The 18440-nt window shown below is 35.4% G+C and overlaps 1 protein-coding gene across 2 annotated transcripts in view; it reads left to right on the forward strand.

The window, feature by feature from the left end:
* Nucleotides 1-18440, forward strand: part of CUL5 (cullin 5) — a 95169-nt gene that overhangs the window by 42984 nt on the left and 33745 nt on the right. For both annotated transcript variants that reach the window (XM_043994708.1, XM_043994709.1), the window contains 6 exons: nt 3001-3110; nt 5136-5235; nt 7530-7706; nt 12118-12259; nt 14907-15052; nt 15136-15216. In XM_043994708.1, coding sequence (XP_043850643.1) covers nt 3001-3110; nt 5136-5235; nt 7530-7706; nt 12118-12259; nt 14907-15052; nt 15136-15216 — 756 coding nt within the window. The remainder of the gene's footprint in view (nt 1-3000; nt 3111-5135; nt 5236-7529; nt 7707-12117; nt 12260-14906; nt 15053-15135; nt 15217-18440) is intronic.

Here is an 18440-nt window from a genome sequence, read left to right on the forward strand (position 1 = left end):
ATTTTTGACTAAACACTTTAAGTGACTCCCCATTATCTCCTTTGCAAATTCAAACAACTCCTACTTGACATTTAAAGTCCTGTAAGGGGGCAGCTAGGTGGCGCAGTGGATAAAACAACTGTCCTGGATTCAACAGGACCTGAGTTCAAATGCGGGTTCAGACACTTGACACTTACTAGCTGTGTGACCCTGGGCAAGTCACTTAACCCTCATTGCCCCAACCCCCCAAAAAGCCCTTTAAGCCTGGTTCTTGTCCACCTTACCAGCCTTTACTCCCCTTTATATAAATTTCTGATCCATCCAAACTGACTTTATTTTCACACTGTATTTATTTGTTTACATGTTGCCTCCTCCATTATACCGTAAACTCTCTGAAGACGGGCTGTCTTTTATCTCATTTTGTATCCCCACCACTTAGCACAGTGTCTGACACATAGTAAGTGGTTAATAGATATTTATTGGTTGTTTGATTTCTAGATTCCTGAAATGCACTTCTCTTACCTCTATTGTCTAGAATCATGTTTTCTTCAAAGTTCAGTTCCTAACCAGTGTTGTAGGACATGGAGTCAAAGACCTGAGTTCAAATTTTGTCTCAAACACTTGCTTGCCATATGGCCCTAGGAAAGTTAAATTCTCTCTTCCTCTATTTCTCCATTTGTAAAATGGAGATAATAATACCACCTATATCACAGAGTTGTTATGAGGATCAAAGGAATTAACCTATAAAAGGATTTGCAAACCTTAAAGAGCTATATAGCTATTATTCTTTGCTCATCTTTAGAACTTTTCCTAAGCTTATTTACTGATCTTGTTCTCCCTCTGATACAAATTGACTGTTTGGCCCTAGGTAAGTCACTTAATGTCTTTGAGCCCTAGGTAACTATTTAAGACTGTAAGACTAAAAATGACATTTATTAAACTATTACTGTGTGCTAGGCACTATGCTACTAAGTACTGGAAAATAGAAATAGAAGCAAATAGAAGCAGAAAGAAAGACAGCTCCCTACCATCAAGGAGTTATTAGAAGATAATACATAAAAGGGAGCTGAAAGAGGGTGGGGGAGACATGATGGAGAAAGAAGGTTGTGTGGAGATGAGATAGCAGTATAACCTGAAGATGGATTGAGAAATCTTTGGCCTCTGCCTCCTCCTTATTGGAGGTTCTGGGAGAAAATAGCCAATCAAATGTGATAATTAGTCCAGAAGAAGATTGAACTTTCAGACTAAAGAAGTTTCTGTGGCATGGTGGATTAGTCAACTTGTGCAGCCTATGGAGGGGGAAGGGCCATTCTCCAGCTTTTATACCGCGTTGCTCCTTGGGGTAGTAGAAATGAAAGTGAAAAGATAGAATTTAAAGGAAATAGCAAAGGAAGAACTAACAGGATTTGTTTACAAATTAGAGTGTCTCCATGGCACTTTAATGTTATCTTAGTCTATCTGCACAGTGTCCAAGCAGGTAGGGAGTAAACATTTTTGACCCAACTTCACAGAGATCTTAAGGGGCTTGTTCTGGTCACATTAAGTTATAAGCTAATACACCAGGAGTGTGAAGGGGTATAAGATACATCAGTAGTGTGAGGTGGAGATAACACCTAGAAAGGCAGTGGTTTTTTTTCTTGAATTGCCTTATATTTTAGTAACATGGTGAAATGGTTTGTGTTCATGGCTTAGTAGAGGAAGAAACCTTTCAAAATTGAGAGTACAGGGGCAGCTAGGTGTCGCAGTGGATAAAGCACCGGCCCTGGATTCAGGAGTACCTGAGTTCAAATCCGACCTCAGATATTTGACACTTACTAGCTGTGTGACCCTGGGCAAGTCACTTAACCCTCATTGCCCCACTAAAAATAAATAAATAAATAAAATAAACATTGAGAGTACAATCAGCTGATTCGGCTTAGGAAGATATTCCTATGGTAACTATGCTTTTAACACTTTAATAATAAATGACACATTAAAAAAATTTTGAGCAGACAACCACCATTTCTCATTTTGCAAAGAATAGTGGTAATTATTTGAGTTAACTTACTTGATATGATCTTACTAATGCTCATACTCCATCTTCATCTCTTAAGGACCATGAGGAAAAACAATCTTGTTTTTCACATCAGCTAATCAGATAATAAGGCTGCAATTTTTTATTGTTGTATGTAAAAGACCAATGTATGAACCCAAGTACATTAAATAGATTAGATTTCTACTATTTTTCTTATTAATGTTGTAAATATTATTACAGAAAAGATAGTGATTAATTTTTAATAAGTAATGTTTTTTAAAAGGCATTGATTTTTTTTTTTTAGAATGCCTATCTTTCCATTGTTCTTATTATAGCATTTATAGTATCAGGATAGATTTCCAAAGTGAGCTTTGCCAGTATTGCTGTGGAATTGTGTGATATTATGGAAGTCTGGACTGGGCTGGACTGGAAGTCAGCAAGTCTGGATTCTAGTCTCAACTCTGCCACTAAGTTGTGTGCCCTCAGATCAGTCACTTAACACTTGGGCCTCGGTTTCCTTATTTGTGAAATGAAAAAGATTCATTAAGAAAGGTCTCTAATGACCTAGAGATCTCTAAAAACCTCTGAAGTTGAATCACTTTAGCAGAATTTTACGTTTTTTTAAATTAATAAAGTATTTTATTTTTTTCCGTTACATGTAAAAGATAGTTCTCAACTTTTGTTTATACAAGCTCTACAATTTCAGATTTTTCTAGAATTTTACATTTATTAATATATGCTGCTTGCTATTCTACAAAATTTCTGAGAAAAACATTAGTGAAGAAAAAGAAGATGAAATGAAATATCAAGGTAACCATGGCTCCTTGACATAGGGTAAAATTTAGAGTGAATTTGTACTCCTTTATGGAAAATGGGTGACCTTAAATTTGGAATCTCAACTTTCTCCAGCTAATTATTAAAAGATAAAAATAGTAGATGATTTTAATTGACAATGTAATTTTAACTTAAGGGGATTTAAATAAAACGACTTTTCCTTTCTTTTTAAGAATAAAGGCTCACTTCAGTTTGAAGACAAATGGGATTTTATGCGTCCTATTGTTCTGAAGCTTTTACGCCAGGAATCTGTCACAAAACAGCAGTGGTTTGATTTGTTTTCGTAAGTAATTGTTTCATTCTAATTTGGGGGCAACATAATAGAAATGATGCTATAAGTGGGTTTTTTATTTTTTGATGAATCAAAAATGTGCCTTTTGAACTGGCACATTTACATGTAAAATAAAGTTAATGACAGACTTTGACTAAAATATATGTAGCATTGTTTTACTGAGATTTTTCAGGCTTTTTTCTTATAAAGAATAACATGACTTTCTTTTTTACATGCATTGCTGCCCTCATTTGAGCCTTTTGATGTTTTGTATATTGAGGCAACAGTGATAGACTAGATGTAATACTGGACCAGAAATACTAAATTACAGGTGTAATACTGGACTAGGTGTAATACTGGACCAGGATCAGAAAGACCTGGGTTCAAATCCCAAATCTGACACTGAGTAAATCACTTAATATTTGTGTGTCTCAAGTAGCAACTTAAGATTTATTTACCAAGTCATAGTTGGTAGAGGGAATTCTTTTTGTAGAAGAAATCTCATAATCACAGCTGTCATGCTCATAATTATATCCTATGAGAATTAAAGCATAAGAACCAGCAATTGAGTTGATTTTCCATTCTACATCAGTTCTGATACTAACCAGTTGGGTGACCTTGGACAAATCACTCACCTTCCCTAGATATTATTCCTAAGGGAGGCGAACCCCAGTCTTTATTGCCTCTAAAAATTCTGTGATTATATAACATTCACACATACACATCTCTTTTCTCTGTACCAGTTATTCTAAGTCAATGACAAAATAAAGATTAAATGAGACTATTTGTAAAGTGCTTTTCAAACCCTAATACATTATATTATTATTGTTATGTTTGTTGTTATTAAGTAAGAAGACTTTAGCTCATGGTGTGATACTAGTATCCACCAAAATTATGGTAGCTTTTGTATGTAAAATTCGATCTCATTTTAATCAGTGTTTCAGCCACTGATTCAGATAGGAATTTCATCTTCTTTTGTTGCATAAAATATCAAAAAGTTAGTGATCTATGAGCATTCAGATATTTGCCATTTAAAATGACCCTTAAGCGTACTTTTTAACAATATGATTAATTATCCTCTTCGCAAATTCAACTTTTTGTCAGAATTTCTTTTGCCTCCTTTTTTTTTTTTTTTTTTTTTTTGGTGAGGCAATTGGGGTTAAGTGACTTGCCCAGGGTCACATAGCTAGTAAGTGTCAATAGTCTGAGGCCGGATTTGAACTCAGGTACTCCTGACTCCAGGGCTGGTGTTTTGTCCACTGCACCACCTAGCTGCCCCAGGTTGCCTCCTTTTTAAAAATAAGAGTAGGGGGCAGCCAGCTGGCACAGTGGATGAAGCACTGGCTTTGGATTCAGGAGGACTTGAGTTCTAATCCAGCCTCAGACACTTGACACTTGACACTTAACTAGCTGTGTGACCCTGGGCAAGTCACTTAACCCTCATTGCCCTGCAAAAAATAATAATAAAAATTTTTTTTAAAGTAAATACTTTTTGGGGCAGCTAGGTGGCGCAGTGGATAAAGCACCAGCCTTGGATTCAGGAGTACTGAGTTCAAATGTGACTTCAGACACTTGACACTTACTAGCTGTGTGACCCTGGGCAAGTCACTTAACCCCCATTGCCCTGCAAAAACAAAAACAAAACAAAAAATAAATACTTTTTAATATAAAGTAAATGCCTTAGGAATGTGTAAGTATTAAATACCTGAAGGAATGTGAAACTGAATAAGTTGTATATTTGGAGCTTTACTTCTTTATCCATGTTTGAATGATATACTAGGTTCTGTAGAGAACATGGATATGTATTATTTTATTATTAAGAGTAATAAAACATGAACAAATTAGTATCTGTCTCCTAGGAACTTCTTTCTAAAGCTGTATAGCAAACGTGTATATGTATGTGATATGTATTTTGTTTGTATGTGTGTCTATATGTATATATGTGTGTGTGTGTGTATGTGTGTTTATATCTATATGTACAGTGATTACATATAAGAATTATGCCCTTAAAGGTGACTTGCCTTCATTATTTTCTAGGGATGTTCATGCAGTTTGTCTGTGGGATGATAAAGGCCCAGCAAAAATCCATCAGGCTTTGAAAGAAGATATACTTGATTTTATTAAACAAGCACAGGCAGTGAGTCTTTCAAAGTTAATTTTAAAACTTTTTATGATGTGGTTGCTTTTTTGAAATTAATATTTTGCTTTCAGTGAAGACTGCTTTATGGAATGTAATGTCTTTTTTTATTAGATTTTTTGAGATTTCAGCAGGTCTTTAAAATTTTATGCCTGAAATTCTTTTCCTTATATATTTATTCGTGTTTTGCTAATTTAGTGTTAAACTGTGTTCTTGCCCTGGCAAGATTATTATTTTGGTGCTATATCCAGTAGCTCTTGGTATGTTGATTATGATCCCTTTTATGGGACTTCCACCTATAGATAGCAGAATTTTGTTTTCTATGACAGAGTTCTTAAATCATTAGGAAATGCTTAAGCTGCCTTCTATTCTTGATACTGAGTCTAAAGTTCAAGGGTTGTAGCACAGTAAAGCTTACCTGTAATTAAAACTTCTAACAGATAACCAACTTTCAATTACTCAGGAGCTTATCCATTTAGTTCAGTTCTGCAAATATTTTTCGTACTGACTATATCTACCTAGTTTCTTTTGTTCTTCCTCACTATTGTGTACATTTTATCCATTTCATTCTTCATCACTGTCCTCTAGAAGGTGACAGAGGAAAGCCAATGAGTTGAAACCCAAATCAGCCAGATCATGTTGTTTGCTGGAAGTGCTTGTTAATTGATTGGTAGGAGGAAATTGAAGCTGATGACTGAAATTGCTTTTTTGGATTATCAGGGGTTTTAAGTTATCCCTGCTTTCACTTTTCTTTATTAATCAAGAGCCCTGAATTTTAGCTTTTTTTTTTTTCTGACATGGATACTGTTAATTCCAAAGAAACAAAAAAGAGGTAAAAGAAAATATTCTTGGGGCAGCTAGGTGGCACAGTGGATAGAGCACTGGCCCTGGATTCAGGAGGACCTGAGTTCAAATCCGGCCTCAGACACTTAACACTTACTAGCTGTGTGACCCTGGGCAAGTTGCTTAACCCCAACTGCCTCACGAAAAAAAAAAAGAAAAAAAATATTCTTGCACCGTATTCAAGCTTTTCAGATTAATGAGTTTTGAATTTTTTGCTGTCATACAGGCCAAGGTACTGCTCTGGGAACAGAATGTATTAATAATTGACCCATGTATAAATATATTTTTATACTTCTGAAAATAAAAATTGAAGCAAAGTGTTCATATCTCAGTATTATGTCAGTTATGCCCTTAAGCACTGTTTTTATACCAGTTTGAAAGATCCACAAGATTTTACTTTCTTTATTATGAAGTTTGGAAGCTATAGAAAACTAGAATTTCTGTTTTTTTAATGAAACTTTAAATGTCACTAATTTGCCAGTGCAAACAAACCAATAAAAGTTGCAAAATTACTCAATTACCTCTTTAACAGTTTTATATCTCTGCATATTAGTGTTTTTGTTACATACAGTCTTTATTCTGGGTTAAGATAATTTTCCTTTGTAATTAAGGGACTTAACGTATCAAAAGTGAACACTGATAAGTCATATATTACAAGGTAGCTAACATCTTGGTTAGGAATGATAATGTGTGTAGACTTTCTTTGGAATATTGAATGTTTTATTGTTAAAACATAATCAAGGGGCAGCTAGGTGGCACAGTGGATAGAGCACTGGCCCTGGAGTCCAGTACCTGAGTTCAGATCCAGCCTCAGACACTTAACACTTACTAGCTGTGTGACCCTGGGCAAGTCACTTAACCCCAACTGCCTCACCCAAAAAAAGCACCCCATAATCAAAAGCTTTGTTTTTGTATAAATTGTTTCTAAGTGCAGTTTGAAATTTTATAGAAAACCATTCATGGGGTTTTTTTGTTGTTGTTTTTTTAATTTTAATTTGTAACTTCTGGTGAAGTTGACTTGTGCCTCTAAAAGTGAGAGACATTCATTTGTTAATGCATAAAAATAAATTGATAATATCATTTGCTATATTTTTAACATTTGATAAATATCTATGCTGAACACTATGTGGAAAATCCAGTTAATGAAATACATTATAGTCTCTCTCTAACATAGTCAAGAGTTGAGAGTTCATTTTGATATTATCCAGATTAGGGTGTGCATCCACTTGAGGATAGAATCTAATGTATTTGACTCAGAATTTAAATGCTAGTAATAAACATATAGATAGAACTTTTGAAAGAGGGTACTTTTAAAAATCTTTAGTGTAACTACTTAGGAGATTAACCCTAATTTAATATAAAATACCAAATTAATCTTAAATTTTAAAGTCATTTTGTCCTTTTAGTGTTAACTGTATGTGTTCTTTTTAACTGGGATTTTTTTCTTTCAGAGAGTACTAAGCCATCAAGATGATACAGCACTGCTAAAAGCATATATTGTAGAGTGGAGAAAATTCTTTACTCAGTGTGATATCTTACCTAAACCATTTTGTCAGCTAGAGATTACATTAATGGGCAAACAGGGCAGCAACAAAAAATCAAATGTGGAAGATAGTATTGTTAGAAAGGTAAGTAAAGTGGACTCACTATTTCCTGTCATATAGTAGCTTTAGACCAACATCTTCCCTTTCAGATTTATATTCCTTCCTCAATCCTTGCTGATTCTTCCCTAATAACAAAGTATTTTTCCTTATTAACTTCACAGGCCTTGCTTTAGCATCAACATTTTTTTCTTGTTATCCATTATAACTTTGACCAATTCATACAATTCTAATTCATTTCCTTCAGCTATTACTACATAACCTCTCATTCCATCCCATTTCCTTTTCCTCTTTTTTCCTTTCTTTCTGCAGACATTATTATTCCATTTCATGATTTTTATTGCTTCTATTTTATTTTTGTGTTGCTTTCTGTAATCTGACCGCTTTCTCTCCTTCACATACTCCTCTTTTCCAGTGCATTTAATTTTCTTCTATCCCTTTCTCTGTGTTAAGTCATGCTTCACTTGTTTTCACCCTTCAGCTTTCATTGACCTGACATAACTTTTCTGAATCTCCTAACTATTGAAAAATTCAGCTTGTGTTATATTGTTTTGCACTTAAAAGTGTTAAATCATTTTGTGTGTGTGTTTTGTCTCCCTAACTAAATTTTTAATTCTTTTTTGGGCAAGGGAGCTGTGCAAGCAATTAATTTTCTTATTTGTACATAGTGCTTATACGTTATGGTGAAAAGAAAGAGTACAAGGCTGCGAATGAAGGAACTTGATTTTCAATCCTTGTTTTACAGTTCTATATGTGACCTTACACAAGTCATATTAACTTCTCTGGGTCTGTTTCCTCATCTGTCAAATATGATCATATCCTGACTTTACTGGGTAAAATGAGACAATAGATTTGCTACTACATTGAAAAGTTACTACAATAGAAATGTGAGATATCATTTGTCCTTATAGTTATAACTATTTATTGAATGAATATGCTTTCCCTTCTCATTTTCTTTTATATCTAGATTTGTTGAACACGTCATTTAAAACTGCTGCTTTCAGTTTTGGTCATCTATATTCATCTTAACTTAAATCTGTTTAGTTTCAGTGACTGCTACTTTGTCAAGTTTTTTTTTTTTTTAAGTGAGGCAATTGGGGTTAAGTGACTTGCCCAGGGTCACACAGCTAGTAAGTGTTAAGTGTCTGAGGCAGGATTTGAACTCAGGTACTCCTGACTCCAGGGCCGGTGCTCTGTCCACTCCACCATCTAGCTGCCCCTACTTTGTCAAGTTTTACAGTATGTTTTTGGTTTTAAAACCCATTGACTTTTTCAGTCAGTCCATCAATAGTCAATAAACATATGTTAAGCTCTGCTATATACCGGGTACTAAGAATACAAAAAAGATAAAAGGGGGGGAAAAGCAGCAAAAGACAATCCTGCCCTCAGGGAGCTTATATTCTAATGGAAACACAGAGAGAGAGAGAGTAAGGTATATACAGGATAAGTAGGAAATAATTCTGTCTTAATTCTGCTCAGCTTCTAAAACTAGGGTAGGATTTCTGGGAGTGCCACAGAGAATAGTATATGTTAGGTTTTAACTAGCTTTCTAACAGTGGTGATGCTCACAGCAGTGAAACAGCGGACCATCTGTGAATAATGTGAGCTTAATGTATCTTGCCACTCCTTGCATCCTTCCTTCATTTTCTTAGTTCTTGCCTTAAAATCTACAGTAGTGCTAAAGGATTCTAAAGCAGTAAATATTCAGACAGCTCTCTGATAGTTAGCAGACCTAAAAGGTGAACTCTGAACATGACAGAATTAGGGTTGTGGGGAAGTTGCAGAATAAAAAAAAATTATTTCTGTGAATTATCTTTTTCTTCCTGAAATTATCTCTAACTTGCATTTCCATGGTAATGCCCTATCCTCTTTCTCATTTCCTTAATATTTCTGCTTCACTTCTTTGTGTGGAATTTGGGCATCTCCTATTACTTTAACAATGAGAAACTGACTATATAGCATTTGTGTTTTTAGATGCTTTTGATCTGTAGTTTGTATTCTTATGATAAATATGTGTATGTGATCTAATTGGGTTAATAATGAAGTTGGAGGGGCAGCTAGGTGGTGTAGTGGATAGAGCACTGGCCCTCAATTCAGGAGTGCCTGAGTTCAAATCCAGCCTCAGACACTTGACACTTACTAGCTGTGTGACCCTGGACAAGTCACTTAACCCCAATTGCCTCACTAAAAAAATAAATAAATAATGAAGTTGGGATCCGTTTGTGAGATCTCATTCAATCATGCCTTCTTATCTAAATACACACACATTGTCTTCTACTGTTTGTCTATGATAGAACAAAGTATTTGAATAGTACTGAATAGGCAGCATACTGAAGTATAGTTTATCACGATGTAAAAATAGAGGATGACACTTTTTTTATGAGGCAGTTGGGGTTAAGTAACTTGCCCAGGGTCACAAAGCTAGTAAATGTCAAGTGTCTGAGGCTGAATTTGAACTCAGGTCCTCCTGACTCCAGGGCTAGTGCTCTATCCACTGCACCACCTAGCTGCCCTGGATGATACTATTTTTTTAAAAAGAGCTAAACAAAGGAACCTTATAACTGAAGGAATATATATCCTTGCTTGCCTCATAATAACTGGGAAGGGATAAGGGACAGAAAAATCATGTAAGATGCAACTGTTTATACTCCTTCAGTATGTCTCTATAGAAGCAATTACTTGACCTCACAACTCAGTTTCCTCCCTGCCTATTCTTCAGGGACCTTTGGCCCTAGCAGTTAGAATTTGACCTGTCTCCAGTTCTCCAAGCTTGCATTTGTATATTGCTTCTTAGAAAACAAAGTTGAACGCAATGGATAATCATACTTGCAGCATAATCCAATGGTGAGTGTGCCTGTGGAGATTTAGGTTACTTGTAAATCAGTTATCAATGGAGTTATGGGAAGAAAACAAAGCAGAACTTTATTTCAATCAAAATTCAGGTGACATAGTTACAGAATATAGACTTTAGATATCCAAGATACTATAGTTGTAAATCTTGATGGACACCAGAAATTCTAACTGATATCTAACTAAGAAAGACCTCAGAATGGAAGAATTGTATTTTCACAAATAAAAACATTTGTCATCAGGTTAGCGTCAGATTCATTTGCTTATAGAATTAGGATTATTAATCTCTTGATTAATTTATATAGAATAATTCATTTCAAAGTACTTTCACATTTATTTCTTTTAATCCTCGGGTAAGGCAGCTATGTGATAGTACCCTCGTTTTTAATGTGAGGAAACTGAGATAGAAATAGCCTAAGTGATTTATCAAGGCACAAAGCTAGTTAATGACAGAACTGGGACTGGAATATAGGTCTCTTAGTTCATAGTTCTGTGCTTTTTGTCAGCAGCATTATTGGCAGAAAGCTTTTTAAAATTCCTTAAATTAGTATTCTAACTTTTAAGAGTGTATAATTCGGGGACGGCTAGGTGGCGCAGTGGATAAAGCACCAGCCCTGGATTCAGGAGGACCTGAGTACAAATCCACCCTCAGACACTTGACACTTACTAGCTGTGTGACCCTGGGAAAGTCACTTAACCCCTATTGCCCGCCCCCCCCCAAAGAGTGTATAATTCTACCTTCTTTAGGCAAAAATAATTTTATATTAAAAGAAAAATAGCTGACTTTTAAAAAACTTTTCTCAATGAACAAATTTTTATTTATCCCTCTCTTTTCTCTGTACCCAAATTAAAAAAATAAAACCAAAACCCTCATAACTAACATGCATGGTTAAGAAGATAAATTCCCACCTTGACCATGTAAAAAACTTTTTTTTCTTATTTTTGTTTTTATTTCTTTACCAAAAAGGACTAGGATGTTTAAGTTGACTATTGGTAGAAAAAAGGACTGATATTTTAAGAAACTGAGAGCTGAATACCTCTTCATGGTTTTCAGGTGTAAAATGTTAATTTTTGAGGCATAATTGGCAAAGTTAGTGAGAATCAACATCTAACAAAGAATTTGCTTTAAAATGTTTTAAATTCTGTAGTAACTGTCAGCATTAGAAAAATAAAAATGTTTTAAGGATTTCTTTATATTAAAACATTCCTTTAAATTACTTGATTGTGGTAGTTTTGTTCAGTCTTTTTCTGCTGAATTCTATTTGTCTTTCTCACAGGATTTTTTTTTTTTTTTGAGGAAAGTGATGCTCTTTTATATTTTGAGGTGCTTAAAACATGATATTTTTTTTAAAGGGTAATAAAATATAAATTTTGAGCAGTTGACCAAGATTAGGTAAGATTTTGGAAAATCATCACTTTCTGACTTGTAACAAAATTTGATGTTTTAGCATTCAAATGAATGAAGGATGAAAGATTGGTAAATAGATATTTGGATTTTTTTTTCCACAGTCTTCACCCTTATTCTTTATATTTACCATAATTCCTTATACATTTATACTTACTGTATTTTATTTTCTTTTTTATGTAGCTCATGCTTGATACATGGAATGAGTCAATCTTTTCAAATATAAAGAATAGACTCCAGGACAGTGCAATGAAGCTAGTCCATGCAGAGAGATTAGGAGAAGCTTTTGATTCTCAACTGGTGATTGGAGTGAGAGAATCCTATGGTATGTTTTTAATTCTATGATATTACTTACCTGGTTTTTTTTTTTTAAACTGATGTATTTTGTGCTGCGGAACTTACTGTCATTAAGCATAATATATGTAATGTTGGTGTTAGATCAGAGGTCCTTAACATGGATTGTTAACTCTTTTTACACACACACACACACACACACACACACACACACAGAGTTTGATAATTATTTTAATATAATTGGTTATCTTTATAATCCTATGTATTTTTTATTCATTTTAAAATGTTATTCTGTGAAGAGGCTCATAGGCATCATTAGACTATCAATGGGGTCCATGATAAAAAAAATAGTTAACTTCTCTGTTACATAAATGAATGAAAAAGCGGTTATTATATTAAATATTTACTGTGTGCTGAGCACTGGAGAGACAAATGTTTACAGTCCCTGCTCTCAGGGTGCTCACATTCAAATGGTGGAGACAAAACATAAATTTCAGCTGCAGGTCAGATGAAAATGACTTTTAGGGTACAGCAGCAAAGCAGATGTTATGTATATTCTTTAATGTCTTTTGACAGTCAAAATTATACCTATTTCTGATGAACAATTTGGCAAGGCCAAAGACTTTGCCATCAAGAGCTTTCTTTTCTGACTCTTCTTGGCAGTGGTTGCTGAGGAGGCAGGGTCTACAACCCCTTCAGGAAGTTTGCAGGTCATATAGCACAGAGGGTGCTTATGATGTCTTTGGGGATTACAGTGAAAGAAGGACTGGTGGTTGCTGCAACTCCCAGTCTTTTTGACCTATTGGCAGCAAATGATTGTTGGTTGATGGTGGTAGTAGTGGTGAAAAAGATGGTTTCAGAATGCTTTTAGTAAAAGAACTTATTATTAGTTCACTCCATTTGATATTTTCTCCTTGGCTTTTGGGGCAACTAGATGGCACAGTGGATAGAGCACTTGAATTCGTATCCAGCCTCAGACACTTGACACTTACTGTGTGACCCTGGGCAAGTCACTTAACCCCAATTCCGCAGACATCTGGGGCCATCTCAAGTTGTCCTGATAATATATCTTGCCACTGGGCCCAGATGGCTCTGGAGGAGAGAAAATTAATTTTGCACAGCCCTCTCTCACTTAAATCCAATTCATGGCAAGTCATGACATCTGTTATTGTCTGCTTCAAGAATGAAGGATAGGGGCAGCTAGGTGGCGAAGTGGATAGAGCACCGGCCCTGGAGTCAGGAGGACCTGAGTTCAAATCTGACCTCAGACACTTAACACTTACTAGCTGTGTGACCCTGGGCAAGTCACTTAATTGCCTCACTAAAAAAAAAAAAAATGAAGGATAAACAACAATCCTTGGCTTTTAAGCTATAAATTTCTTTTTTTTAAATTAAGCTATACATTTCTAAATTTCTTAATAGATATGCTATGGCTGTTAGATCAATTTAAATAAGGGCAGTCATCTGACAAGTAACTTTTGCATTAATGTTCAAGTTTGGGAAGTGTGTTAATTCCTTTTAGGATTTATATTCCTAAAATTCAGAACCAACAGCAAATCCTGATTTTCTTACTTCTGACAGTCTCTTAGGCAACCAAGTTTAAGACTTTGACTCTTTTGACTCTATCTTTGAATCTTCCCACTTGCTTGGCACTCACATCCAATTATTGTACTCTTTTGATACCCACTTTCTAGTCCCACTAGTAAAATCTTAGTTCAGGTTTCTTTTCTTTGATTCCTAGACTATTCAAATAGCTTCCTTGCCCAATTTCTTTTTCTGTGTTCCCTCTCCTCTATAAATCTACCATGTATACTGATACCATGTTTTTCTTTTAAAACACTGCTATTTTTGTGTCACTGTTCAAATACTTAAATAACTCTTCACTGTCAAGTTCAACCTTTATAATCTGAGATTCAAGGCTTTATACAATATGACTCAGTTGCGTCACAGGGGAAAGATCACTAGCTGTGGAGTCAGATGTCAAAGCAGTTCAAATCCAGCTTCTGACATTTGCTACTTTTGTGACCATAGACAAGTGACATGTAACCTTTCTGGGCCTTAGTTCCCTCATCTGTAAAAAAGAAAAAGTTGGACCAGAAGGCTTCTAATATCCCTTCCATCTCTAGATATATAGTCCTAAATCCTATTTTTCTACCTATATATAAAATGGAAACCTTATATTCATCAACTCCCATAAGAGCCCTAGCCTTCCACCACCATTTCCTACGTATAACATGTTCTTCTGTACTTCTATGTTTCTGCTTATACTTTCCCAACTATTTCTTCCCACTGCCTCTAGAATAGCTTCCCTTTTCCTGAATTATCCAATGCCTTCAGTGCCCAGTTCCATAACCATCTCTTAATATAACGTTTTCCTCAAACACTAACTGAAATCTACTACTAGAATACTTTGTCTGTACCATGAACCTGCCACTTATTTACCATCTTATATTATCTTTTTATGCATTTGTGTCTCTTTCTTCTTGACTAAATTATGTGCTCCATATAGATACAGGGCTTATTATTCTTGCCACTGTGTATCTAGAGTCTGTGTGTGTAGCACTTAAAATTTTGTGGCCTTAGTTTTCTTTTAAAGTCTACATATTTTAAATATTTAAATATGAATTGTATCATAACTGGAGTGAAATTTTTTTTCTGGGTTGTTTTTTTTCCTTCAGTTAATCTCTGTTCAAATCCCGAGGATAAGCTTCAAATTTACCGAGACAATTTTGAAAAGGCATACTTGGATTCGACAGAAAGATTTTATAGAACACAGGCCCCTTCTTATTTACAACAAAATGGTGTACAGAACTATATGAAATATGTAAGTCAGAACTTACCACATAAGATAATTATTACTATACTATTACTCTTCTTAAAAATGATTGTCATTTTGCTTTCGGACAGGCAGATGCTAAATTAAAAGAAGAAGAAAAAAGAGCACTTCGGTATTTAGAAACAAGAAGAGAATGTAACTCTGTAGAAGCAGTAAGTATTTTTTGAGAATCAGTATGCTGTAGAATTGGTTGACTGTACTCCATTAAGTAAGTTCAATTAATCAGTTACTTTGTATTGTGTTTAAAAATTCTTATTTATAGTTTAATCTTTAAAGTGACATTTATGTTCCCCAAGTCAGCCACTTCACTATATTCAAATTTATCACTTAATCCAGATTCTATTGACTATTACCTGTCAACACCTAAGGCATTATCCTTTTTTCCTCATCAGATTTAGTCCCTAGCCTGACAGTTTTTCTCTCATCCCAGCTCCTGTTCTCCTTCAGCTAATGTATTTCAATATACATATTGATGCTTCATCCATCACCCCCACTTCTCAGTTCCTTAATCTACTCAGTTCTCATGATCTGCTCCTCCATTCTGTTTCAGCTACATACAGAAGTGGTCATGCCCTTGATCTTGTCATTTCTCTCAAGTGTTTCATTTCTATATTCGTGAATTCCAAAATTCCTTCATCTGATCATGATTTTTTATCATTACATCTTTCCCTCTGACTTACAATCCTTCACCCTATTCCTTGACCTCATTGTGACCTCCAAGCCCTCCAACCCTAGTTCTTTCTCAGTCTTTTATCCTTGTTTTGCCACACTCTCCTCCATTCCTTTCCCCCCATGTAAATAAATTCAACTCTATACTGTCCTCTACAATCTAATCCCATTTGCTTTTGTTCTGTCACCAATTATGCCTTGCCTAATCCTGACCTTAAATTATTTTCATCATCTACCTCCTTTACTCCTATTTGCATGTTGCCAAATGGAGCTGTAGAAAAATCATGAAACTGACTATGCTAACTAGGCCTTCATTGCAGTCATTTTACACTTACTTAATAAATTATATATCCTACAGACCACAGCAGTTTTTCTGAACCTTTTCATCCATCTTCAAGCCTTCTGTGGTTTCCTCTCCATATTTTCTCACTTTGTACTTCATTGAAAAAAACTGAAGCCATGCAACAAGAACTTTCTCTTCTTCCCTCATCATCTCAAGATCGCTCACCTACTCTCCTCCTCTCTCACATGAAAAACTAGCCCTTCTCACCAAAGCAATCCCCTCTACATGCACCCTTCATTTTAGGCCTTCTCATCTCCTCCAGCAAATTGTCCCCTTTCTCATCCTCACTCTTACTCTAATTTTCAGTCTATTTTCTGACTCTCCCTGCTGCCTACAAACATGACCATATCTTCCCCATTCCTGTATTTTTTTTCCTTTTTTTCTCCTATTGTTAAAAATCCTTCACCTAATATAGCTGATATCTCTCTTCCCCTTTATGATCAGATTCTTTGAGTAAAGACTTTAGTCTACACTAAGTACGACCATTTCCCTACCTCTCACTTGGTATATAAATTGTGCAGTCTGGATTCTGACCTCATCAGTCAACTGAAACTCTCCTGCCCTCTCCAAAGTTACCAGTGATTTTTCAATTGCCTAATTTTTCTCAGTCTTTATCCTCATCCTTCTTTATCTCTTGATAGCCTTCAACATTATCAATTACTCTCTTCTGGATACTCTTACCTCTTTAGTTTTTCATAACACTGCCTTCATCCTGACTCTCCTACTGCTTGTAAGAATGATTTTTCTCAGCCTCCTTTGCAACCAGATCCTGCCTACTAACTATGGGCATCTGCCAAGTTTCTGTCCTGGTTCCCCTTTCATTTTCCCTCTCTACTCTCTAACCTGGTGACCTCATTAACTCTGATGGATTCAATTATCATATCTATGCAAAGGATTTCCCGATCTATTATATCAAGCATTAATCTCTTTTGACCTGTAGTCAAGCATCTTCTTCAACTGGTCTCTTAAACATCACAAACTCAACACATAACATAATATATTCCCCCAAATCTTCCCTTCTTTATAACTTTTGTATTAATGTCAAGAATATTGTAATTACCAAGGCACACAATTTCACTGTCACTCTTGATTCCATACTTTCACTCAACATAGTCAATCTGTCATGAAATTTTATAGATTCTACTTTCATAACATCTTGAGTATACACTTCCTTCTCACCTCTGACACTGCCATCACCTTAGTGTAGGCACTCATTACATCACACCTGGACTGTTGAAATAGCCTGCGGGCTGGTTTCCCTGTCTCAAGTCTCACTACAGTCTACCCTCCACTCAACTGCAAAAGTGATTTTCCTAAAGTAGGTCTGACCATCTCAGCCCACTCCCCCCTACCCACTACTCCCCACTTGTTAAACTCCAATGGCTCCCTCTTAACCTCGAAGATTAAATATAGAATGCTTTATTTGACATTTAAAACCCTTCGCAACCTAGCCCTTTCCTAACTTTCCAGGCTTCTTACATTTTATTCCCCTACAATATGAAATCATATCGTAGGTTCCTTGCACATGACACTCCATGCCTTTGGAATAGCTGTTCCCCATTTCTGGAGTGCTGTGCCTTCTCACTCCTGCCTCTGGTTTCCTTCAAGACCAAGTTCAAATCCAACCTTCTACAGGAGTCCTTTCCTCTGAGATTACCTTCTATTTATACTGTATATGTCGGGGCAGCTAGATGGCGCAGTGGATAAAGCACTGGGCCTGGATTCAGGAGAACCCAAGTTGAAATCCGGCCTTAGACACTTAACACTTACTAGCTGTGTGACCCTGGGCAAGTCACTTAACCCCAATTGCCTCACCAAAAAAAAAAAAGAATTAAAAAATATATATATACTGTATATGTCTTGTTGGTCTGTAGTTGTTTGTATGTTGTCTCTTCTATTAGCGAACCCCTTGACAACAGGGACCATGTTTTTGCTTTTCTTTTATCTGTAACACTGTGCTTGGAATATAATAAGTGCTTGTTGACTGACTGAAAAAATTATTTTCATTCATTTCACATTTAATTTCTAGTCAGGAGAATTTCTGATGCTATCACAGAAAAGATAAAGCTGTATTTTAGAAACAAAAGCAATCTTTGATAATATAATTACAAGTAATTCATGATTGTGATTAAAAAAACTTTTAGAATAGTTAGAAAGTCAATTCATTTTGGAATCAGATCCAGTCTTTATTAAAATTGAATTATTCTGTTTCATGATTCAAGACATGAAATCCTGGGGTTTTTTTGTTTGGTTTGGGTTTTTTTGGTGTATTTTCATTTGATTTGGATTTGGAATAACTTCAAAATGGTCAGGTTAATGTAGGAAAACTGTGATTGCTTTCTAGTGTGGTTCAGATTGGTTCAT

This window comes from Dromiciops gliroides, chromosome 3 (genome assembly GCF_019393635.1).
Source record: "Dromiciops gliroides isolate mDroGli1 chromosome 3, mDroGli1.pri, whole genome shotgun sequence".
Classification (NCBI taxonomy): domain Eukaryota; kingdom Metazoa; phylum Chordata; class Mammalia; order Microbiotheria; family Microbiotheriidae; genus Dromiciops; species Dromiciops gliroides.